At 36.4% G+C, this 26,701-nt stretch overlaps 1 protein-coding gene across 1 annotated transcript in view; it reads right to left on the reverse strand.

Moving 5' to 3' along the window:
- The window catches only part of USH2A (usherin), a 905,205-nt gene that overhangs the window by 729,875 nt on the left and 148,629 nt on the right, over window positions 1-26,701 (reverse strand). Inside the window, exons 11-12 of the mRNA XM_065936753.1 lie at window positions 5,755-5,950; window positions 1,688-2,329 (exon numbers count right to left, since the gene is read on the reverse strand). Coding sequence (XP_065792825.1) covers window positions 1,688-2,329; window positions 5,755-5,950 — 838 coding nt within the window. The remainder of the gene's footprint in view (window positions 1-1,687; window positions 2,330-5,754; window positions 5,951-26,701) is intronic.

The raw sequence follows: 26,701 nt of genomic DNA on the forward strand, positions 1-26,701 counted from the left end.
GATAATAAAGCCTCCAATTACGTTGAGCCAGTTTGAATTTTTTTCTGGTATTTTATCTTAAAGGAAATTAACTATTCATCAATTCTTTTCTGTCTCTTTGGGTTTACTTGCCACACTGACCAATGTCAAGGGAGAGGTTCTGTCTAATTCTCCTGAGCTGAATTCCTTGTTATGCAAAATAAGACTTTAGTCTTATCCTCTCTGGCAGGCAAATCACCCTTTTAAATTTGTATCACCCTCATTTTCACAGGTTCAGATAACTCAGTTGATTTTGCTAGACAGGACAATGATTAGTACAGCTGTTAAACAACTGATAAATATTTACATTTATCACAACATCAGGATGAATGTACTACAAAGAAAGTATATTGCTTTAATCAAATCATTAAATCATATAAAGTCAAGGAGAAAGCCATGGAAGGGTCCATTTTTCTTCCAGTTGGGAAATCTGGAAAGATGGATACAGTAGGACTAAATAGTAGCCTATTTTATTAATTTAATGGCTTTTAAAAATAAATCTACAGAGTATTGAGTAGAGTTCCCTGTGCTATAAAATAGGTCCTTGTTAGGTATCTATTTTATATATAGGAGTGTGCATATGCCAATCCTGATCTCCCAATTCATCCTCCCCCTTACTCACTGGGTAACCACAGGCTTGTTTTCTACATCTGTGGGAAAAGAATCTAAAAAGAATGGATGTATACACATAACTAACTGATTCACTTTGCAGTATAGCAGAAACTAACACCATGCTGTAAATCAACTTTTTTTGTTGTTTAATCACTTAAGTCGTGTTGGACTCTTTCGCGATCTCATAGACTGGACCCTGCCAGGCTCCTTCTTCCATGGGATTTCCCTGGCAAGAATACTAGAGTGGGTTGCACTTCTTTCTCCAAGGGGTCTTCCTGATCCAGTGATCAAACTCATGTCTCCTACATTGACAGGCAGGTTCTTTACCACTGAGGCACCAAAAGAGCCCCCCCTAAATTTTTTTAATAAAAATGTAAATGAAAGGGAAAGCGAAAGTCTGACTCTTTACAACCTTGTAGACTATCCAATCTATGGACTTCTCCAGGCCAGAATACTGGAGTGGGTAGCCATTCCCATCTCCAGGGCATCTTCCCAATCCAGGGATTGAACCCAGGTCTCCCACACTGCAGGCGGATTCTTTACCAGTGAGTCACCAGGGAAAATGTAAATAAAGCCTTAAAATTTTTTTTAAAGTAATTTTAGATGTTTCTATATGATGCCAGAACATACAGCTCATTCATTAAAAACACTTAACATTTATTGAGAAAGTTCATCATCTGAATATCTAGCATTGTGCAGATAATCAACTCAAGTTTCCTTTGTCTGGAATATAAAATATATTCTTACTTTTCTTAGCTTTTATTTAGTTGCTAAAAGGGGATTTAATTCAAGTTGAGAAATGAAATAAAAGTCTCAATTATTAAGTGTCTGAACGTGGCATTTATCTAAATGGTCACCCCAATATAGAAACACAGATATGCCACATAAGCTTTAATAGACCAAATAGTTACATCTCTATTAGATAACAATGTAAATGCAACAGTGGTCTTGGAGATTATTTTTTTTCAAAGTCCTAACTGAGAAGCAAAGAGGAATCACCTGATGCAGAAGAAAATGTAAGTCGTCTTATACTGAAAACGTAACACATTTCTCTTACCTGGTTGACACTGACTGCACCTTCTTCCTTGACGATTAGGCAAACATGGACACTGGCCACTGAGTGGGTCACAAATGGTCCCAGGTATCGTCCCCAGGGGGTCACACTCACACATCTGGCAGCCTTGAAAACTGCCAACGGTCAGACGGTACCTGTGAGGCTCACACTGATTACAGTGAAGACCTGTTACTCCTAATTTGCAGGGACACTGTCCTGTCGATTTGTCACAGAGCAGAGAGCCATTGACAGTCCCGGTCCTATCGCAGTTACAAGGCAGACAGAGGAAGGAGTGGTTTTGCGGCTGGTAGAAGTACCCCTCCACACACTCACTGCAGCGTCTTCCCGCAACATTGGGCTTGCAGACGCACTGTCCCGTCCCAGCATCACAGACCGTCCCGGAGCGGGAGCCCGCCACGTCACAGTCACAGGCCTTACAACCGGCGGCGTCCAGTCCGAAGAAGTGTTCCCTGCATGTGTCGCACTGAAGTCCTTTGGCTTCCTTTTTGCACTCACACTGCCCGGAAATGGGATTGCAGAGTCTGTTCACTGAGCCGTGGGGGTTACACTGGCAGGGCTCACAGCCATCGTCATTGAAACTTTGGAGAAATTTGAACCCAAAATTGCAGTGGTCACATCTGAGCCCTAAAAGGAAAAATGTGTTTAAAAAGGTAGAGACGTGAAAACAACTCCATTCATGTTTTCAGGATAGCCAAAGTGCAGACAATGCTGCTACAGGCATTTAATACAGACACAATAAAATGTCGAGTGTTTTTTTTCACAAGTAATGCCAAAGAGGGCTGATAGTATAGTCAAAATATGATGGCAATACTTAATTTGGTACCCACGTACCACATTAATCTTGGCAATGTGCTTTATAAGATTTTATTTATTTATTACTTAATACAAAGAAAAATTCTTAATGCAAATGTTGCTTCTGTTACACATGCTGGAACTCTTTTCCTATAACAAACATCAAAACTATTATTTTGAAAATATTTAACTATATTAAATTATCATTCTTATTTTATATTAACAAAGTATGTTCATTTAAAAGTCGAGAGTGAAATACATTTTCAAAGCCATACGGAAGAATTATGCACTACTGCATAAGTTATTTTCCTAGAAATCAGAATCCATTCAAAATGTTTAATAAATGTTAACCTGATAAGTATTTTGTTGAAACAGTACACTTACTTCTGAATATCACACATTTAAATAATTAATATAAATAAAAGTTATCCAGAGCAATTTTATTTCAATGCTTTTATACACTCCTATATTTTATCATTTTCAATTAGTATAAATTATGCTCTCCTTGGCTCATAAAGCAATCACATTACTTGTCATACTGTGTGATTAAGAACTTACCTCTTTAAACACTAAGTAAATTCTGCTGTTTGTATTACTTCTACTTAAAGAAGTACATATATATATACATTTCACAAACAGAGAAAATGTTTTATCACCTATACTTAAATCTGACAACTTTGTTGAGTTTCAAAAAAGAGTACTACAAGGCAAAGGAATAAAAAATATTCTTGAGTAGTAAATGTTGAGATGCAAAATGCTTTCTTTAGCTAGTTTCCATGTATGCATGAATTTAAATAACTGACTATGTGAGGCTGCATCAATTGAAACATTTCAAGCTATAACAACATGAAACAATTAGTCTTAAAATAACAGTAAAAACACAGTCAGGAGCCCATATGCAGAAAAACATTTCCTAAACCAGAAGGAAATGCATAATATATAAGTATATATATGGATAAAAATTCAAGAACTCCAATGGAAGGCAAATTCTTTAACAGTGATGAATGACTCACCTAAGGCATATCATTTAATTTCAATAAGGAAAATAAAAAAGGACCACTATTGCTGCAAATTTTAAAAATAACTGTATTGTTAACAAGAATTATGACTCATTTTGAACTATTAAAATTGGTCTACATGGATTCATATCATATCAGTTTTAAAAATATGCGCAGTGCTTATTTGAATATGCCATACATATTCCTGACAGGTAATCTATTCCTAACGATACTCAGGAAGGCCTACAGGGCATCACATTCAGTGTTAACAAGTACAGGCGAGTTAGCACACTTGGCATTTAATTCACATTCTTCTCCCTTTTTATTCTAGATGAATGACCTACTTTAATAAAATTATTGGTGCTAATGTATTTTACTGGTGATAGAATCATTAGCAAGATTTAACAGTTTTGTGAAATCTAACAGTTTGCTTTCTGAAGCACATACAACATACACTTGTATTTTCTGTTGTTTCCTTAATCATATGAACAAGGTAAAATTGAATACAGTTACTTGTAGTCCCATTAGGGAAAAAAACATATAGACATATCCAGTTTACATTTTTACTAAAAAAATAATCCATATGCAGAAGTAACTCCAGAGTTAATGATATCAAACTGATGACATCATCTTCAAAATATGTATTTATATTTTCCTGCAGAAAACTACCAAGATCATCCAACAATACAGGTAAATGACAGCAAGTTTGTAACAAATTCCAAGTAAAGTGTGATGTTTTTTTTCTTCCTTAAGCTCTGGAAACTATCACAGGAAAGATTTTACTGATACAGTGATGTGACCATTTGATTGTCCCTAAAGGGCTCTCTTTAAATTTTGTTTTCACATCTTAAATTTAACTATATCTTATATCAAAGAACACAGGATTCTATATAGATTGAACGTGAAAAACTTCATTCACTGTCGCAGATAGCACTTATACAGAAGCATACTTCTATTTATTACTCTTTTTTCCTGAAAAGTCAGTTTTTGTATGCTTGATATGCATAACAACAAGTTATGATAAAGATTCTGATTTAATCTTTCTTTAAACCAGAGAAACCTTGTATAATATAAAGCAGACCCATATTCTTTTGTATTAAATTAAAATGCTTGTCTAGCTGTATTGTACAAAATGACATATGTGTACTCACACACATAAAAGGTAAAGAATTTGTTTTAGTGTTATAGAAATGAAAATGCTACTCAAATGATATGTTCACATGTTTGTATATATGCATGTTTGCAGGCATGTGTGTGTTTGTGTGTCTGCCAGGCATGTTTTTATTATCATAAGGTTCAGGTCAGTGTAAGAAAAGCCATGGAAGACTTGGTGTCTTGAATGACAATAGAAAGGTAAAGGTCTTTTTTAAACTTCCTATACAAACCAAGACATGTTCAGTTACAATATAAGACTTACTTTATCAGGAAACTTTCCTCTCATAATATTCTCATATATCAAAATTTCAAAGTGCATTATGTACATAGTGCATTTTGGGCACTTGATAAATTTTGTCCTTATGTGGCTGTGGTTCCCCTCAAAAATGTTGGATGTAATAAATTGCTATAATCAAATCTAATTTCTGAAAAATACCTGTGGGAGTAACAAACAAAAAAGCACGTCTTGTATAAAAAAAATGATAAATAACACCAAAGGTAGCTGTTTATTATAATCAGCTTGGTGCTGAATTACAAAATTAAAATTATGTGGCCCTTTATAACTAACCCCAGCAATATACATGATCTGTGGAATTATGTTGACTTATTTTGCATTTCATAGGAACAGTTCAAAGAAATATGATAGAAAAAAATGGAAAGATTTATCACAAAGGATCCTGTAGCACAGAACATTTTGAAAAAACTCCATTTATTTTAGTCTATTAAGAAAACGAGCATGGAAATGATTTGCTTAGAACTCATTAAGTGTAAAACATTTTGAAAAGTGCTAATTCTCTAAAAGAAACATCTATGAAGTAAGCAAATTATATTTTTCTATGACTTTTTAGTGTGGGACCATGTGAACTATTGCATCTACGGAATAAAGAAACTTCTAAAGGATTGATTAAACTAAGCTTCAAGCTGTAGTTTGACAGAATTATTAATTTAGTCATTTTTAGACAGTTAATTTCATCCAAATTGTTTTTTTTTTCCCAGCCTGCCTTGAGCAAGGAAATTTGCTTTACTCTTCAGCAAAGAAATCAAATAGAGGATTTTATTCCAGATGGTAATAGAGATGTGACTGCAAACTTCTGCATTACATACCAATAACATTTGCTTTGCACTTGCACTGGCCTGAATTTGGGTGACAGGTAATATCTCCATCCACTGTCCCGGAGGTATTACAGTTGCACGGACTGCAGCCATCAGGATCCCACTCCTGGAGGTTGTAGAATCCGTTCTGGCACTGATTGCACTGTCTGCCAGACACATGTCTCTTACAATTACACTGGCCCCCGATCTAGAGAAGATACAACATTTTGTAGAATGATGAACGTATCTATTTTTAGATAATTTGCTCATTAGGTACAAGACAGGGAGGGCGGGGAGGAAAAAACTTTAAATGTGAAACAGACAAGAGGGTAATAAGGTATTTCTCCTCCTGACACAGAAACACCGGAGAGCTTCAGGATGAATATTTAGAAGTGAATGAAAATAAACCCGGGAAGTCAGTAGTATATGACTAAAAGGGAAGTGGAATTAAGCCTTCAGCACCATATGAAGAAATCAAAATATAGTCATGGGGAGACTGAAAATAGAAACGGCCAGTAGTTAAGTTAGTCTTTTACCCATACCTTTTTCATTCCTCTCATTTACTCCTTGATCCAGGCTTGTTCTGTGCATGCCAATGCTTCAACCAAGAATCTTTCCATAATATCATCCCATCAAGGTTTTAACGATGTTTAAAATAAAGTTCATAACAGCATCATTTTTATGCCTACTGATAAAGATCCTATCAATATTTTTTTTGGCACAACTCCATTCAGGAATATTTCAGCATATTTATCATTCATTTATATTATGATTTAACCATACCAAGTGAATTTAACTGATTTACACTGTGGTAAAAATACAAAAAAGTTACCTGTTTTAGAGCACTGTCAATTAAAAACATTATCTGATAAAAGGAATAATTTTCCTCTTTGAGCTATTGCTTGAGAATGAAAATACATAGAATGTAAAATAAAATGCTCATCTACTATCTGCACAGGTAATGCTATGTTGGTTAAGGAAAGAGCTAAAACCTTTCACAAGGGAATATACACATACAAAATGTGAAATAAGTATGACGATTTCAATAACAACTTAGGACTTTCATGAGAGATGTGAATACAGATATCAAGTGTCTTATGAAACCACTGGCATGTCTCCTGGTGACTCCATTCAACTCGGACTGAATCAGCTTGCCACCTTTGCACGCAAGGTTACCACACAAGGAAATAAACTACCTGTGGAAAGACACGGTTTAATTTACCTTTAAAATCTTGGGATATCCAAAAATATCACATGAGATTAGGATTCAGTAACAAAGGTGTAGAGAAGGGGTTTTATACTAAACAATTTTAAAGGATCTATCACTGCCTAATTTTTCATCTAGGAAGTAGGAACTCACTGGAATCATTATTTAAGGATAAGATAATTGACACAAACTATGTAACACTCTGAAAAACAAAGGTTTATACATATATTATATAAAGCTATAGAAAATAATGAAAAACAGTATCAAAGACATGTATAGGTCAGAAAGATATGCAAGGAAAGTAACTTGCCCCCTTCTGCCTGACTGTCTATCCCAAACCCACTTTTACCCAGCCCCATGTAATCCAGATTATTACTCAAAATGTGGCTTTGATTTGGTCTGCAAAATTATTGTTGTTTAGTCACTCAGTCATGTCTGAGATTTTGCAACCACATGGACTGCAGCACACCAGGCTATCCTATCCTTCACCATCTCCCAGAGCTATTTCAAACCCATGTCCATCGAGTCCGTGATACTATCTAACCATTTCATCCTCTGTTGCCCCCCTCTTCTCCTGCCTTATATCTTTCCCAGCATCAGGGTCTTTTCCAATGAGTCAGCTTTTCGCATCAAGTGGCCAAAGTATTGGAGCTTTAGCTGCAGCACCAGTCTTTCCAATGAATGTTCAGGGTTGATTTCCTTTAGGATTGACTAGTTTGATCTCCTTGCAGTCTAAGGGACTCTCAAGAGCCTTATCCAACACAACAATTCAAAAGCATCAATTCTTCAGCACTCAGTTTTCTTTACAGTCCAACTCTCACATCCATACATGGCTACGGGAAAAACCATAGCTTTGACTATATGGATCTTTGTCAGCAAAGTAATGTCTCTGCTTTTTAATACATTGTCTAGGTTTGTCACAAATTTTCTTCTAAGGAGCAAGCATCTTTTAATCTCGTGGCTGCAGCCACCATCTGCAGTGATTTTGCAGCCCAAGAAAATAAAAGTGCTTCCATTGGTTCTCAATCTATTTGCCATGAAGTGATGGGAACAGATGCCATGATCTTCATTTATTGAAATTTGAGGTTTAAGCCAGATTTTTCTCTCTCCTTTCACCTTCATCAAGAGGCTCTTTAGTTCTTCTTCACTTTCTGCCATAAGGGTGGTGTCATCTGCCTATCTGAGGTTATTGATATCTCTCCTGGCAATCTTGATTCCAGCTTGTGCTTTATCCAGCCTGGCTTTTCCCATGATGTGCTCTGTACATAAGTTAAATAAGCAGGGTAATGACACACAGCCTTGACGTACTCCTTTCCCAAATTGGAACCAGTCCATTTTCCATGTCCAGTTCTAATTGTCTCTCAGAAGGCAGGTTTCTCAGAAGGCAGGTAAGGTGGTCTGGGATTCTCATCTCTTGAAGAATTTTCCACAGTTTGTTGTGCTCCACATAGTCAAAGGCTTTAGTGCAGTCAATGAAGCAGAAGTGAATGTTTTTCTGGAATTCTCTTGCTTTTTCTATGACCCAATGGTTGTTGGCAATTTGACCTCTGGTTCTTCTATCTTTTCTAAATCCAGCTTGAACACCTGAAAGTTCTCACTTCACATACTGCTGAAGCCTAACTTGAAGGATTTTGATCATGACCTTTGTCGCATGTGAAATGAAAGCAATTGTGCCATAGCTTGAACATTCTTTGGCATTGCCCTTCTTTGGGATTAGAATGAAAACTGACCTTTTCCAGTCCTGGAAAAGGTGTGACCACTGCTGAGTTTTCCAAATTTGGTGGCATATCAAGTGCAGCACTTTCACAGCATCATCTTTTAGGATTTGAATTAGCTCAGCTGGAACTCCATCACCTCCACTAGCTTTGTTTGTACTGATGCTTCCTAAGGCCCACTTGACTTCCTCCTCCAGGATGTCTGGCTCTAGATGAGTGTCACACCATCGTGGTTATCTGGGTCATGAAGATCTTTTTTGTACAGTTCTCCTGTGTACTCACCACCTCTTCTAAATACCTTCTGCTTCTCATAGGTCCATACTTTTTCTGTTCTTTATTGTGCCCATATGTGCATCAAATGCTCCTTTGGTATCTAATTTTCTTGAAGATATCTCTAGTCTTTCCCATTCTATTGTTTTCCTCTATTTCTTTGCATTGATCACTGAGGAAGGCTTTCTTACCTCCCCTTGCTAATCTTTGGAACTCTGCATTCAGATGGGTATACTTTTTCTTTCCTCCTTTACTTTCACTTCTCTTTTTTTTTCTCAGCTATTTGTAAGGCCTCCTCAGACAACTATTTTGCCTTTTTGCATTTCTTTTTCTTGGGGATGGTTTTGATCACTGCCCTCCTGTACAATGTCACAAATTCTGTCCATAGTTCTTCAGGTACTCTGTCTATCAGATCTAATCCCTTAAATCTATTTGTCATTTCTACTGTATAGAAATCAAATAAATGATTTTATTTAGGTCATATCTGAATGGCCTAGTGGTTTTCCCTTCTTTCTTCAATGCATCTGACTTTTGCAACAGGGAGTTCATGATCTGAGCCACAGTCAGCTTCTGGTCTTGTTTTTGCTGACTATATAGAGTTTCTCCATTTTCAACTGCAAATAATATAATCAATGTGATTTCAGTATGGACCATTTGGTGATGTCCGTGAGTACAGTTGTATCTTGTGTTGTTGGAAGAGGCCACAAAAATAAGCAGCATTACTGGCAGGTATGAGTTACTTATAGGGCCTTCCATGTGGTCTAGTGGTAAAGAATCTGCTTTCCAATGCACGAGACATAGGTTTGATCCCTAGGTTGGGAAGATCCCCTGAGAAGTAAGTGGCAACCCACTGCAGGATTCTTGCCTAGGAAATCTTATGGACAGAGGAGCCTGGTGTGCTACAGTCCATGAGGTCCCAAAAGGGTCAGACACGACCTAGTAACTAGACAACTTCATGCTTATGCTCAGTCGTGTCCAAATCTTTGTATTCCTATGGACTGTAGCCCACCAGGCTTCTCTGTCCATGGGGTTTTCCAGGCAAGAATACTGAGTGGGCTGCCAGTTCCTCCTCCAGGAGATCTTCCTGACCCAGGAATCAAACCTGTGTCTCCTGATCTCCTGTGTCTCCTTCACTACAGGTGGATTCTTTACTGCTGAAAAATTGGGAAGCCTCAGCAACTAAACAACAACAGATGAATTACACATAGACATGAAAATCTAACAGAACTTTGATTGTATCTTTATAACACTTCAAGTTCATTACCATTTAATAAATTCCTTGTTTTCTGGTTCTAGTTTCATATATATTAGTCTTGTTCTCCAGATGGCAAGCACCTTCAGAAATTGGACATACCTTGTATTTCTGTTAAAGAATAAACTTGTGTAATCCCCATGGGTAAAGAGTAGCCTTTACAAAAATCTAGAGCAAGAATGAGTGAAAAGGGTAAAGATAAAAGTGTATTCTGTGCTAAAACTTTCTCTTCTTTGTATCTTGCTATATTACTATTTAAATGTAAGATATGTATCATCTGGAGCTTCCTTACCTCTTAAAATTTAGGTAAGACTGCCTGGAACCCTTATTCCATTTCTGCTGAAGGACAAATATGCTTCTTGCTTTTTAAAAAATTCTATGGATACTGACATTCTTATGGTTACCCTGCCCCTAAATTTCTGCTTCCTCCATTTTGGAATCTTCTTGCCACCTTAGAGTTCTGCCCTATATCTTTCTAGACATGAAACTTGACTAATGCATCAATTTCAGAATAGGAACTCTTATTCCAAAAAAGTAATATGTCTTAGTAAAGATTTGGAGTGAAAGAAGAGTGAGAACTCTACTTTTCCATTTGTAGTATCTAGCTTTCCTACAACCAGACATCTTCAAAAGGTTCTGTAACTCAGTCAGTTACCACTTCTGTGTCTTATCTCTCGCTACTCCTCACCCTCCCCTATTGCACATCTACTTTTCCTCTTTATACCTAACTCTCAGTCATTTTTCACATACATCATTTGAAAAAATGGTCAGTATTGCCTTGAAACATTTCAGTCTTATGAAGGTATTTTTTCAGTAAAATCAGATATCTCCATATGAGAAACCTGGCTGCAAATAAGATAACACAACTTTACTCTCATTTCATTAACACATGTAGTCTATAACTTCTCTATCTAATCCATACCTTAAAATGTGGTTTAAAAGTAAGTCATAAAAGGCTTTATAGATTATAAAAGGAGTTCATTGTAATCAGTTTCTCAAAATTTACCTGAAAATACAAGTTTCCTTCTGTACTAGTCACTGTAGATTCCCTTCATTTCATGAGGGAATATAAATCTACCCACACTCTAATACCAATTCCTGGCCACCAAGAGAGAGAGAAGAGTGTGATCACTTCCCTTTAAAACTACACTTTCAAAAAGTCAGATACAACACTTTTCTGCTTCCATGCACTTTGATAGAATATTTTTAACATTTACCCTAAGTTGACTTATTAATTGGCCAGTAGTAAGCCAGCAAACAGGATGTAAGCAGAAGCTTGAAAAGCTTGGAGATTTTGAGTTGATTCTCTTGAGATGGGCTTGGAACCCTGAGGCCATTATGGAAACATGCTCAAGCTATCCTGTTGCAGGATTTGAGAACCTGTGGAGGAGAACATCCTCTCCTATCATCCCCAGTTAACATTCCACTTGACAACCACTACCCATGTGAATGAGACCTTCCTGATCATCTAACTACCAGCTGACAAGCTAGCTGAACACATCAACAAAAGAGCTCAGGCAAGATCAGTCAAGCCAATACAGACCACCGCTGAGCCAAACCACAGAATTCTATACTAAGTAAGTGGCTTTTGCTGTTTTAAGCCAACATTTTAGAAGCAAAATTAGCAAACAATACCATTAATAATCAGAACTTAAATTACATTTCTATACCTAACTGGCAGGGAGGCTGAAAAATGTAGTTTATTGTCTATGATCACATGGCGAAATAATATTTAAATTTCTATTAATATTGTAGAACAAAAATAATGAGGTACAATTACTGTCTCTAATAACAAATATATGTTCATACTTTAAGCAGTAGGAGCTTTTCAGCTCTTTAAGACTGAAAACACAATCTTGGTTGCATAAGTTTTGGTCTTACAAACTTTCAGCCACATGAACAATGAGGGAAAACGAGGCCTCCATGAGTTCCAGTTAGAAACTCGAAAATAACTTTGATTAGCTTGGCTTGGGTTATAGCTTTTCCTTTTTTAGTTTCTTAAGGTGGAGGTTTTCTTTTATAATATGGAAAATTTAGAGCTTTTAATGTCTTACTCTGTGTGTGTGTGTGTGCATGTGTTAGTCACTCAGTAATGTCCAACTCTTTGCAACGCCATCGGCTGTAGCCTATCAGGCTCCTCTGTTCATGGGATTTTCCAGGCAAGAATACTGGAGTGGGGTTGCCATGCCTTTCTCCAGCAGATCTTCCCAAACTAGGGATGGAACCTGGGTCTCCTGCATTGCAGACAGATTCTTTACCATCTGAGCCACAAGAGTGGACCAATATTTTATTAATTACTATTATATCAGTATCCCACAGTTTTGATAAGTTGTGTTTTCAATATCACTCAATTCAAAATACTTATAATTTCCCTTCTGTTTCCTATTTGGTCCTTAGTTTATTTAGCTGTCAAATAATCAAGGATATTCCAGAGAGCTCCTTATTATTGATTTCCAATTTTATTTAATGATTTCTGTCAGATAACATTACTTTAAATGACTTGCATTCTTTTAAATGTATTGAGACTTGCTTTATGGACCAGAATGTGAGCGATTTTGAAAGATGCTTTGTGTAGATTAGAAAAATATGTATATTCTTCTGTTGTTGACTTGAGTGTTCTATAAATGTCAATTACTTCATCAAGTTGGTTGATTGTGCTTAACTTTTCTGTCAATTCGTTCTATTAATTACTAAGAAAATGGTATTGAAATTTTTACCTTAATCATGAAGCTTTATGTTTCTCCTTTCATTTCTGTCAATTTTTCACTTGCACAGTTGCACAAACTCAGTTGTTTGGTGCATAAATATGCCGTGGTTGAGAATTCTAAGAGCTCTACATAGCAAGTATTTAGAATTCCAAATCCTTTTTTAAACCTACGCAACCAGGCACACTCATATTCCATCAAGACATCAATCTTATTGCCAAAAAAACTAAATTAACCAGCTCAATTATAGTGGACCATCAACAGTTGGGGAACGAATGAGGTACAAGGCAGAAGTTGAAGGATTAAGTGAAAGTGTATATACTAAGATTAAGTTCAAGTGTATGTATACCTTCACCCCCTGCCACGATTCTCTTCCTCCTACACTGTTTCTAGAAAGCCAGGAGCCAGACTTATTTTCTATAAAAAGGAAACTGGCAGAGAAAAGCTATAGATGTAAGATCTCTAGACTTATTCCTGAGAGTCTGACCCCTACAAAGCTCACTTGCAGCTTGTACACACAAGCGTAAGTTTAGAAGCCTTCCACGAGTTTATTGTAGAATTAAGAAGCCTTTAACCAGTTTATTATACAGAGCAGGCAGCAAAATTTCCAACATGAAAAACCAGGACCAAGAAAGAAAAAGGAGAATAAATAATAATTTATAAGAGAAGAAAGGAATGCAGAGAACAGAAACATAAGAAAGCAACCAATAATGAATAAAACACCACTGTAGCTATTATCTCTGGAAAGTTATGATAAATGTTGTATTCATTCAAAAATATAGAACAGAATAAACCTAGGAAACAACTTGTGAAGGAAATAACTATTGAATATTGAAAAACAGGCAAAATAAAAACCTCAAGCAAAAGACTGTAACAAAAAGCTGAGATAGAATAACAACAGAGACAAAAATGAAATGAAAATATAGAATTTCCAGAAGAAGAAAAAACTGAGGGAGAAAATTATCAAAGCATTAATACAAAATAAACATTTTCTTTACATGAAGCCATAGTTTAAAAGCTTACCATGTGCTAGAGAAATTAATGGGGGAAAAAAGAAATGACATCAAGGTAAAATCTCATGAAGCAAAGACTAGGAATAAAAAAAAATTTCTAGAGACCAACAAGTTCTATATAACAGAAATACAGAATATTACTGAAAAGTTCTGCAATATTATTGTAAGCCAGAAAACTACATCCTACCTTCCAAGTAATTAATAAAATTTTCAAATAATTAAAACAATATGCTCTGAATTATGAGTAAAAATATTTCAAATAATTGGAAGCAATACCTTCTAAATTTAACTCCCACTCCATTTGGGAAATGCATGACTCTTCATTTCACAGAAGAAACTGAATCTTAAATCAAGTTATTTATTGAAGGACAGGCTGCTAGCTATACATATCCATGCTCATAACCATGGTGCTAAGTTCACTAAGCTTGTGATAAACTACAAATCGAATAGCAACAATGGGAAGAGTGCTAGAACCAAAGAAGGTCAAGGTAATGGCCATTATCTGAGTTGGCCCCACAGTGGAAGAATAGGCAAGCAGTCCAGTGACTAATTCATGAATTTCTCTGAATAGCACTGACGTTTGCTAACAGCTGCTATATACCACCCAGTGACCACACTCAGGACCTCCCTATTCTGAATCATACTGCAAAAGTCTGCTGTCCCAGGTTCTACAGTAGTGGTGGATACACACAGTCAATTGTGTGACAACTGAAACAATGAATTTGGCAGAAAGATTAGTGACAACGAGAAAGAGTAAGACTCTGCAACCATTATCCTAGTCCCAGCGTCTTAGTCATCCTCTACATTAAGAGATGGAATTCTATCAGCGTGATTTGAAGCACAAATAATCCATACATGATTTCTTTTAAACAGCACTTATAGAAAATATAAAGTATGAGTTAAAAATTAATAATTTAGGTGAGCACAGTCAATATTTAGACATTATATTTTAATAAATTCAAAGCAATACTTTTAAAACAGAAGAAATATCTGTCTTCTTAAGCACTTATTTGGCTTGTGGAAGAGAAAAATCTAATGTTCTATAGATTACATCTTTTTACAGAACTCACTAAAAGCCAAGGAGGTAATGTGGATGTTGCCAAACAAAGTAAGAATTTGAAAAGCAAACTCAAAAGTTTAAGAACAGAAAGTCTGCACCGGAAATTAAATTTTCAGGGTTTGTTTGAAAAGAAAAGAAATAAAAATGAGGGCCAAAAAAAAAAACCCCTTTTAATTAATGAGCACAATTTCTAGGAATATTCATGTCTTTTATAGCAATGACTATAGATTTTTTCATAGAAATTCTTTACCTTCTATTTTTCCTCATTCAACTCATTCATGCATGCCGTTATCAACAAATGTTTGATCACATACAACCATATGGTATGTACCTTGTGAGTTTCATGAGGTCGTATCGTGCAAGCAGTACCTCTCAGTTTCTACCACTGCTTCCCTCAGAATTGCCAGCATTACTCAGAAATTGTATGCAAAGTGATACACCAATTGACCACCAAGTACAATCAATTCTAAGCAAGGCTTACAATACACTGCCTCTCTCTGCTGAGATAAATTGCCAACAAAGGTCCATATAGTCAAAGCTATGGCTTTTCCAGTAGTCATGTATGGATGTGAGAGTCAGACCATAAAGAAGGCTGAGCAACCAAATAATGATGCTTTTATACTATGGTGCTGGAGAAGACCCTTGAGATCAAAGCAGTCAATCCTAAAGGAAATAATTAACCCTGAATATTCATTGAAACGACTGGTGCTGAAGCTGAATCTCCAATACTCTGGCCATCTGATACAAAGAGCCAACTCATGGGGAAAGACCCTGATGCTGGGAAAGATTGAAGGGAGGAGAGGGGACGACAGAGGATGAGATGGTTGGGTGGCATCACCGACTCAATAGACAGGAGTTTGAGCAAACTCTGGGAGATGGTGAAGGATAGGGAAGCCTGGCGTGCTGCAGTCTATGGGGCCACAAGAGTCAGACAAAACTTAGGGACTAAACAACAACAACCTCTCCATTTGGTACACCACTGTGTCACTTCCTTGCTCAAAGATACTCAGTAGCTCCCTATTGCCTACCTAACAAAGTCCAAACTCCACACTGTGACCTCAATATGCCTTTTTAGTGTCTTGTAACATTACTACCCTACCTCAGTGATGGCCTCAGAGTTTCCACTAGAAGGGCTGGATGGCAGCAATCTGGATGAAACTGTTGCTTGGGGACTGTTTTGTAGCTACATTTGCATTGAAACCACAATTCTCCTTCAAGTTATTAACCATTTTTAATGGCTTTGTGGAGGACAATGGTCAGAAGAGAAAATGATCATGTGGAGCTGAGGGAACTAATGTCTGTCAAGCAATGTCTTCTGTCTCCACTGCCCATATACTATTACATTTTCTGTAAATAACAATAGTTTTGCCTCTTTTATGACATTCATTTTTTTTTCACCTTACACTACTTTCAACCTCTATTACAATTTTGAACAGAAATAAGAAGAACAGGTGTGGATACTTGTTTTGTTCCTGATATTACAGGGAAAAGTTTATTGTTAAGTATGATGTTAAGTTTCTTTGCAGATACCTTTTCCAGATTAAGTTTTCTTCTATTTCTAGTATGTAGAGCATATTTATCAAAAACAGGTTTCAAATTTTTTCAAATTTTTTTCAATATTTATCAAGATTATTATGTGAGATTCATGCTGTTTATTGCATTAATTGATTCTTAAATGTTAAACTCACCTTGCATTCTTGGAACGAATGCAGATCAGTCAAGATGCACCCCCTTTATTATACATTTCAGAATTGAACTTGTTAAAATATTGTTAAGATGTTTTAGATCTATGTTCATGTGGAATAACTGACCTGTTTGAATGGACTTGTTTTTAAATGTTTTGTCATGTTATGGGATTAGTTTAAGTAGCCCTCACAAAATGGTTTGGAAAGTACACATTCTTCCTCAGTTTCTTAAAAGAACTTATGTGGGACTTATATAATTTATTCCTTTACATATCGGAGAACTCACCAATGAAGTCATCTGGGCCTGAAATTTTCCTTGATGAAAGAAAACTGAAGTTTGATTACAAGTTCAATGTCTTTAATTTATAGGAAAGTATTGAGCCTTTCTACTTTTTCTTATGTTCAGTCAGTTCAGTTGCTCAGTCGTGTCCGACTCTTTGTGACCCCATGAATCGCAACACACCAGGCCTCCCTGTCCATCACCGACTCCCGGAGTTTACTCAAACTCATGTCCATCGAGTCGGTGTTGCCATCCAGCCATCTCATCCTCTGTGGTCCACTTCTCCTCCTGCCCCCAGTCCCTCCCAGCATCAGGGTTTTTTCCAATGAGTCAGCTCCTCCCATCAGGTGGTCAAAGTATTGGAGTTTCAGCTTCAGCATCAGTCTTTCCAATGAACACCCAGGGCTGATCTCCTTTAGGATGGACTGGTTGGATCTCCTTGCTGTGCAAGGGACTCTCAAGAGTCTTCTCCAACACCACAGTTCAAAAGCATTAATTCTTCTGTGCTCAGCTTTCTTCACAGTCCAACTCTCACATCCACACATGACCACTGGAAAAACCATAGCCTTGACTAGACAGACCTTTGTTGGCAAAGTAATGTCTCTGCTTTTTAATATGCTATCTAGTTTGGTCATGACTTTCCTTCCAAGAAATAAGCGTCATTTAATTTCATGGCTGCAATCACCATCTGCAGTGATTTTGAAGCCTGGAAAAATAAAGTCAGACACTGTTTCCACTGATTTCCCATCTATTTGCCATGAAGTGATGGGACCAGATGCCATGACCTTAGTTTTCTCAATGTTGAGTTTGAAGCCAACTTTTTCACTCTCTCCTTTCAGTTTCATCAAGAGGCTTTTTAGTTCCTCTTCACTTTCTGCCATAAGGGTGGTGTCATCTGCATATCTGGGGTTATTGATATTTCTCCTGACAATCTTGATTCCAACTTCTGCTTCTTCCAGCCCAGCGTTTCTCATGATGTACTCTGCATACAAGTTACATAAGCAGGGTGAAAATATACAGACTTGACATACTGCTTTTCCTATTTGGAACCAGTCTGTTGTTTCATGTCCAGTTCTAACTGTTGCTTCCTGACCTGCATATAGGTTTCTCAAGACGCAGGTAGGTGGTCTGGTATTCCCATCTCTTTCAGAATTTTCCAGTTTATTGTGATCCAAATAATCAAAGGCTTGTCATAGTCAATAGAGCAGAAATAGATGTTTTTCTGGAACTCTCTTGCTTTTTCAATGATCCAGCGGACATTGGCAATTTGATGTCTGGTTCCTCTGCCTTTTCTAAAACCAGCTTGAACATCTGGAATTTCATGGTTCACGTATTGCTGAAGCCTGGCTTGGAGAATTTTGAACATTACTTTACTAGCGTGTGAGATGAGTACAATTGTGCGATAGTTTGAGCATTCTTTGGCATTGCCTTTCTTTGGGATTGGAATGAAAACTGACCTTTTCCAGTCCTGTGGCCACTGCTGAGTTTTCCAAATTTGCTGGCATATTGAGTGCAGCCCTTTCACAGCATCATCTTTCAGGATTTGAAATAGCTCAACTGGAATTCCATCACCTCCACTAGCTTTGTTCACAGTGATGCTTTCTAAGGCCCACTTGACTTCACATTCCAGGATGTCTGGCTCTATGTCAGTGATCACACCATTGTGATTATCTGGGTCATGAAGATCTTTTTTGTACAGTTCTTTTGTGTATTCTTGCCACCTCTTCTTAATATCTTCTGTTTCTGTTAGGTCCATACCATTTTTGTCCTTTATCAAACTCATCTTTGCATGGAATGTTCCCTTGGTATCTCTAATTTTCTTGAAGAGATCTCTAGTCTTTCCCATTCTGTTGTTTTCCTCTATTTCTTTGCATTGATCACTGAGAAAGGCTTTCTTATCTCTCTTTGCTATTCTTTGGAACTCTGCATTCAAATAGGAATATCTTTCCTTATCTCCTTTGCTTTTTGCTTCTATTCTTCTCACAGCTATTTATATGTATTAATGTTCTATTTCTTGTGTTAGTTTTACAATAATTTATTTACTTCACTTAGGATGCCAAATTTATTAGGAGAGAGTTTTTCATAGTATTCATTAGGATCCTTCCCTCATGGCTCAGCCAGTAAGGAGTCTGCCTGCAATGCAGGAGACCCAGGTTCAATCCCTGGGTTGGGAAGATCCTTTGGAGAAGAAAATGGCAACCCACTCCAGTATTCTTGCCTGGAAAATCCCATGGACAGAGGAGCCTGACAGGCTACAGTTCATGGGATCGCAAAGAGTTGGACACACCTGAGCGACTTCACTTCAGTTCTTCTTCATTAGGATTCTATATAGGTATTTGTAGAATGTGCTGCAAAGTCCCATTTCTTTATTTCTGATGTTGGCACTTGCGTTTTTTCCTTCTTCTAGTGATAAGTTTGTCAGTGTTATTAAGCTTTTTGGGGAAAAAAACACAACTCTTGAGTTTATTTTCACTATTGCTTGTCCAATTTTTTGTTACCTAATTTTGTCGTTTCACCCTTTTGCTTGCTTTGTATTTAGTTTGAAAGTGGAAGGAAGGACAGTCATTGATGGTGAAGTAGGTTGAGAAAAGAGAAAGAGAAATCGTCACATCAGTAGACAGACAACAAACAAGCTTGGGCTTGCATTTCTTCCACATATTCTATATATTGAGTTTAAGTTAGGCAATACAAGTTAAAAGAGGCTTCAGAACAATGAGCGGCAATGGTTATATGGCCATATAGTTTGTGAATCTCTGCAAATCTCAACATGAATACACAACTCAAAAGCAAAACCAAAAGAAGCTGGGAAAATATTTTTAACAGCGCTAAGTGACCAACTATCCCTAGAAACTCCCAAAGGGAAGCAAATGGGAACAAACCAATAGTCATAAGACCTGTAAGGCATCAGTGTCTACATGGGAAAAAGTGGATATAAGTCACAGGAGATTTGACTTTTGAGAGATCTGAAAACTAGGACCCTATGCCACTTTGAGAATGTGTGACTACAAGTGGAAAGGGTATTACTGATCCATAAAAGGGATGGTGAGAGATCTATAGTGAGAACTGAAGGGACTGGAGTAGCCCAGCCTCCAGAAACTCTCAAAGCTGATGGAGCAGGGCACACTTCTATGGGCCAGGGCACACTTCCATGCTAAGACCACATGCGGAGGAGACCCTATGGAAAACAGATGGCAGAACCGAGAGTTAGAAGAATACATTTGAAGATAGAAATTCTGAAGTTTGGGGTGCATTTATCATTGGTAATGAAACAAATTCAACCTTTACAAAGTTTATTCTAATAATAATAAACATCACATTTCACAAAGGTTAAATTTACCAGTTTGAGCAATTTGCTTATTTATTATTACATACATTGTAATTAGCACAGTGCCTAATATGTAGGGACATCTCATAAACATTTATTGACAGAACTAATTATTCAAAAATAATTGTTATAGCACTGAAACGTACTCAGAAGCTATTTAAAATACTATAGGAATTATAGAAATTATACTTCCTACTCAGTTTTGGTAGATTTAATAATATCTGGAATAGGATCTTAGAAAATGTTACTCCAAATCCTCCTTCATTCAAATGTAAAAATATCTATATTCATAGTTTTTAAAATATTTGTCTCAATTAAGGATACATGCCATTTTCATATACGGAAAGCTTTTGAATATACAAATCTACATCCAACATATGTTTAGTATATTCCAAAGTCCTTTGCCAATGACCAAATAAATCAGACCTATAGAAATAAAAGTTCCTGGAAGGTAAAGTCTAGGAATCTTCATTTTAGAAAATTCTAGTGGCAATTCTTATGAACATTAAGAGTTAAGAACTAGTTCTTTAAGTACTTGCTACCTATTTTGTCACTGCATTATCAATTCCTAGGGATTTGTAGCTCATCAAATCATTGATAAGTCCATCAGTGAGCACCAGAGAAGCATAGTCTTTTTGAACTGATTTAATATTAGAGCATTTATATTATTCAGCATCTGAACATAAATTCTGGAAATAAACTGGTTTTAGCATTTTTTTAAAAAACTGTTACAAAATACCTAACCATTTGCAGTTGCTGGTGCTTCTAAGAAAAAATGCACATATCTCTATTTGACTATGTATCTATGTATGTTTGTATCTCTCTCTCTTTGTGCAATATATGTACCTATCTTTTTACAATATATTCTCTTTGCTAGGAACTTGCTTAACCCTAAGATGTGGACTTCAAGAATTATTACATTTTTCTAATAGAGACACAATGGCTTCTTTCCTTAAGCTTCTGCCTCTCTAGAGAAGAAAAGTCCACCTTAATGTAACAGGCTACCTATGTTAAGGTACTCATTCCACTTCAAAAATAAATAAATGAACCTGCAGTGGTTTCTGCCACAAATAAATGCCATGAATTGGAGAATGCCAGGTGAATAATGTACATCATATACTTGTTTCCATTTAAGTGTTTTGTGATACTGCTGTTTATCATCTTGCTCAGCTGTCGAAAATATTCATTTAAGAAGAAAAGCTTCTACACTAGTATAAGATGTCTTTTCTTTTCCATTCTACAAGGCCTGTCATTTGTCAGCCTGGTATATTTTTATAACTCCCCTCCCCCTCCAAAAGGCATTTCTGAGAAACTACTCTCCAAACTTCCCCACCATAATCTCTCAGGAGAGTGTAAAAAGGTAAAATTCTGAAGCATGCTCAAAGAGTTAGTAGGAACGGAATACATTTTTCTCTATCTTTTAAGTGTTCAAGACAGTGTGTGAAGAGGTTCCCCACATGCTGTTGTTCCCAGCAATGGTTACATACTTGAATGGTTTTTTAAGAGAAAGTACTATAATTATAGTCCTTCTAGTTCTCAAAGGGGTATAATTTCACATTGCATCATCCTTTTCCCTTCAGGTTAGGTCTATTTCGCTCAGAGATTATAAGCTATAACTGGTAAAAGATGCATACAATATGTCACACCATGTAAAATTAGAGCATTTCACAAATGTCATCTGAATGGCACAACTATACAGGGTGGTCTTATTGTAATTTGCTGCAAAATTACTATAGTGGTTATTAAGAGGATGGTGTTTTGACTTCATCAAAATGAAAGATCTCACAGTAGCATAAAAAATATTTACAAAATGAAAAAATGCATCCTCCGTGTGTGGCTAATTTTGTTTTATAGAAATAGGCTTTTAGGAAAGTTAACTCATTTGATTTAATAATCTTTTTGTTTTATTTCAGTAAAAGTGATCAAAGCTTCTGTGCACTTACACAATAGAATGCTTGCCTACTACAGTGCTAGTTTCCTGAAGCAGTGAAAATGTGAATTCCAAATATATTAAGAAAGGAAGGTGCTTCTATGAGGTGATTTTAAAAAAATAAATAAATTAGACTTTTTTAAAGTACTTCTGTAAAATATTCAAATTAGTTTATATGTAAGATAATAACCTCAGTCCTTGGTATACATGAAGCAAAAAAGGGCTACATTAACCCTTCGATATCACTCAAATTTCTGTTTGAGAATTGTATTGGTCCTAAGAAATTATTTTGCCACTGAATTATGTATACATTGTTATTTCCTAAATATTTAGGATTTGCTAACAGTTTAATTAGATTAGTAGGATTTGGAATGATAAGCCCGAAACAAATGGATGTTTTCTTTCTCCTTTTGGATAGTGTACATAAATATCCAGTTTAGCAACCTGCTGTGGATTTCTTTTATATGCCATGCTTTGAAAGACCCACTGTCTCTAAACTCAAGTTGGACTTTGGAAACAAATATTACAATTCTGAATTTCTTTTCTACTCCATTATTTATTGTGTGATCTTACAGGTGTTACCTAATTTCTTTAAGGTTCATTGTCCTTAACAACACAACAGACAAGTCAATAACTACCTCACCAACTTTGGTAAGAACTGAATTATCAGATAGCAGAAGACTGTATAACATAAATTGCAGCAAGATATTTTTTGATCCACCTCCTATAGTAATGAAAATGAAAACAAAAATAAACAAATGGAACCTAAATAAAATCTTTTGTCAACCAAGGAAACCATAAACAAAAAGACAACTCTCAGGATAGGAAAAAATATTTGCTACCAAAGCAACCGACAAGAGACTAATCTCTAAAATATATGAACTCATGCAGCTCAATATCAAAAAAATACACAATCCAATCAAAACATGGGCAGAAGAGTTAAACAGACATTTCTCCAAAGACAACATACAGATGGCTAAATAGCACATAAAAAGATGCTCAACATCACTATTAGATAAATACAAATCAAAACTATATTGAGGTATCATCTCACACCAGTCAAAATGGCCATCATCAAAAAAAAAATTCTACAAACAATAAATGCTGGAGATGGTATGGAGAAAAGAGAATCCTACATTGTTGGTGGGAATGTAAATTGGTATGGCCACTATGGAGAACAGCATGGGATTCCTTAAAAAACTAAAAATAGAGCTACCATATAACCCTACAATCCCACTCCTGGGTATATATCCAGAGAAAAACATGGTCTGAAATGACATATGCACCCCAATGTTCATTGTAGCACTGTTTACAATAGACAAGCCATGGAAACAACCTAAATGTATTGACAGAGGAATGGATAAACAAGACACAAACACACACACAATGGAATATTACTCAGCCAGTAAAAAGAATGGGATAAGGCCATTTGTAGCAACATGGATGGACCCTGAGTGTGTTATTTTGATTGAAGTAGGTCAGAGTTAGGGAAAAATATCATATGACATACCTTACCTGTGGAATCTAAAAATAAATGATACAAATGAACTGACTTACAAAACAGGGAGAGACTCACAGACTCAGAAAATGATCTCATGGTTGCTGGGGGAAGGGACAGTTAAGGACGTTGGGAAGGTCGTGAACACACTGCTATATTTAAAATGGGAAACCAAAAAGAATCTGTTGTATAGCACACAGAACTCTGCTCAATGTCGTGTGCCAGTCTGGATGGGTGGAAGGCATTGGAGGAGGATAGATATTTCTATATATATGGCTGAGGAGTTCCTTCACTGTTCACTTGAAACTGTCACAACATTGCTAGTCAGCTACTCCCCAATACAAAAAGCTTTTGGTGTTAAAAAAAATTGAATTTAAAAACAGAACTGAATTAATTGATTAAACATACTTGGCATGATCCTTTGTATATGGCAAGTGCAAAATAAATGGAGCTGATGAGACTCTTACAGACTAGTTTCTGTCCTCATGCATTTTTAACAGTGCGTCATCCATCTGCCAACCTGTCTTCACTCCCACGGATGGCATCAAAACTGTGTGTGGGTAGATCAAGATGCAGACTGGTTCTGCAGCCCACCAGGAGCTAAAACACTCCCCAGTTCTGCAGAAGACTGGAAGGGCTAGTCCCCTTGCTATGGATTTGCCTTTGATCAGGGAGCACACCTGCTTTTGGAAATGTTCATCACAGTGGTCTGATGTGCCAAGAAGAAATAAGACTGGATACGTTTTTTTTCTGAATAAATCAGTATCATCAAAAACATATGGAAAAGGTCAGTACAATGTACTGACTAATATTTAAAATATACTATATCTATATATAAATAGTTTTTACTTTTTAAAAATTAATTTATTTAAATTGTAAGCTAATTACTTTATAATATTGTGGTGGTTTTTGCCATGCGTTGCCATGAATCAGTCACATGTGTACATGCGTCCCCCAATCCTGAACCCCCGCCCACCTCCCTCCCCATCGCATCCCTCAGGGATGTCCCAGTGCACCAGCTGTGAGTGTCCTGTTTCATCCATCGAACTTGGACTGGTCGTCTATTTCACACATGGTAATATATATGTTTCAATGCTATTCTCTCAAATTACTCCACCTTTGCCTTCTCCCACAGGGTCCAAAAGTCAGTTCTTTTCATCTGTGTCTCTTTGGCTGTCTTGCATATAGGGTCGTCATTACCATCTTTCTACATTCCATATATATGCATTAATATACTGTATTGATGTTTTTCTTTCTGACTTACTTCACTCTGTATAATAGGCTCCAGTTTCATCCACCTTATTAGAACTGATTCAAAATGCATTCTTTTTAATAGCTGAGTAATATTCCATTGTGAATACGTACCACAGCTTTCTTATCCATTCATCTGCCGATGGGCATCTAGGTTGCTTCCATGTCCTGGCTATTATAAACAGTGCTGTGATGAACATTGGGGTACATGTGTCTCTTTCAATTCTGGTTTCCTCAGTGTATAGGCCCAGCAGTAGGATTGTTGGGTCATATGGCAGTTCTATTTCCAGTTTTTTAAGAAATTTCCACACTGTACTCCAAAGTGGCTGTACTAATTTGCATTCCTGCCAACAGAATAAGAGGGTTCCCTTTTCGCCATACCCACTCCAGCATTTATTGTTTGTAGACTTTTTGATAGCAGCCATTCTGACCGGTGTGAGAGGGTACCTCATTGTGGTTTTGATTTGCATTTCTCTGATAATGAGTGATATTGATCATCTTTTCATGTGTTTGTTAGCCATCTGTATGTCTTCTCTGGAAAAATGTCTGTTTAGTTTTTTGTCCCATTTTTTGATTGGTTCACTTATTTTTCTGGTATTGAGCTGCCTGATCTACTTGTATATTTTGGAGATTGTCAGTTGTTTCGTTTGCTATTGTTTTCTCCCATTCTGAAGGCTGTTTTTTCACCTTGCTTATAGTTTCCTTTGTTATACAAAACCTTTTACGTTTAATTAGGCCACATTTGTTTATTTTTGCTTTTATTTCCATTACTCTGGGAGGTGGGTCATAGAGGATCCTGCTGTGATTTATGTCAGAGAGTGTTCTGCCTATGTTTTCCCCTAGTAGTTTTATAGTTTCTGGTCTTACATTTAGATCTTTAATCCATTTTGAGTTTATTTTTGTATATGGTGTCATGTGTATGACCAGTTTTCCGAGCACCACTTGTTAAAAGAGATTGTCTCTTCTCTATTGCATACTTTTGCCTCTTTTGAAAAGATAAGGTGTCAACAGGTGTGTGGATTTATCTCTGGGCTTTCTATTTCATTCCACTAATCTATATTTCTGTCTTTGTGCCAGTACCATACTGTCTTGATGACTGTTGCTTTGTAGTATAGTCTGAAATCAGGCAGGTTGATTCCTCCAGTTCCAGTCTTCTTTCTCAAGATTGCTTTGGCTACTCAAGGTTTTTTGTGTTTCCATACAAATTGTGGAATTATTTGTTCTAGTTCTGTGAAAAATACCATTGGAAGTTTGCTAGGGATTGTGTTGTCTATAGATTGTTTTGGGAAGTATATCATTTTCACTATATTGATCCTTCCAATCCATGAATATGGTATATTTCTCCATCTATTTCTGTCATCTTTGATTTCTTTCATCAGTGTTTTATAGTTTTCTATATATAGATCTTTTGCTTCTTTAGGTATATTTATTCCTAAGTATTTTATTCTTTTCATTGCAATGGTGAATGGGATTATTTCCTTAATTTCTCTTCCTGTTTTCTCACTGTTAGTGAATAGGAATGCAAGGAATTTCTGTGTAATTTTCTAGTAATTTTCTGGTGGTGTTTTTAGGCTTTTCTATGTAAAGTATCGTCATCTGCAAACAGTGAGAGTTTTACTTCTTTTTTTACAATCTGGATTCCTTTTATTCCTTTTTCTTCTCTGATTGTTGTGGCTAAAACTTCCAAAACTATGTTGAATAGTAGTCGTGAGAGTGGACACCCTTGTCTTGTTCCTGACTTTAGGGGAAGTGCTTTCAATTTTTCACC

This window comes from Muntiacus reevesi, chromosome 5, assembly GCF_963930625.1.
Source record: "Muntiacus reevesi chromosome 5, mMunRee1.1, whole genome shotgun sequence".
Classification (NCBI taxonomy): domain Eukaryota; kingdom Metazoa; phylum Chordata; class Mammalia; order Artiodactyla; family Cervidae; genus Muntiacus; species Muntiacus reevesi.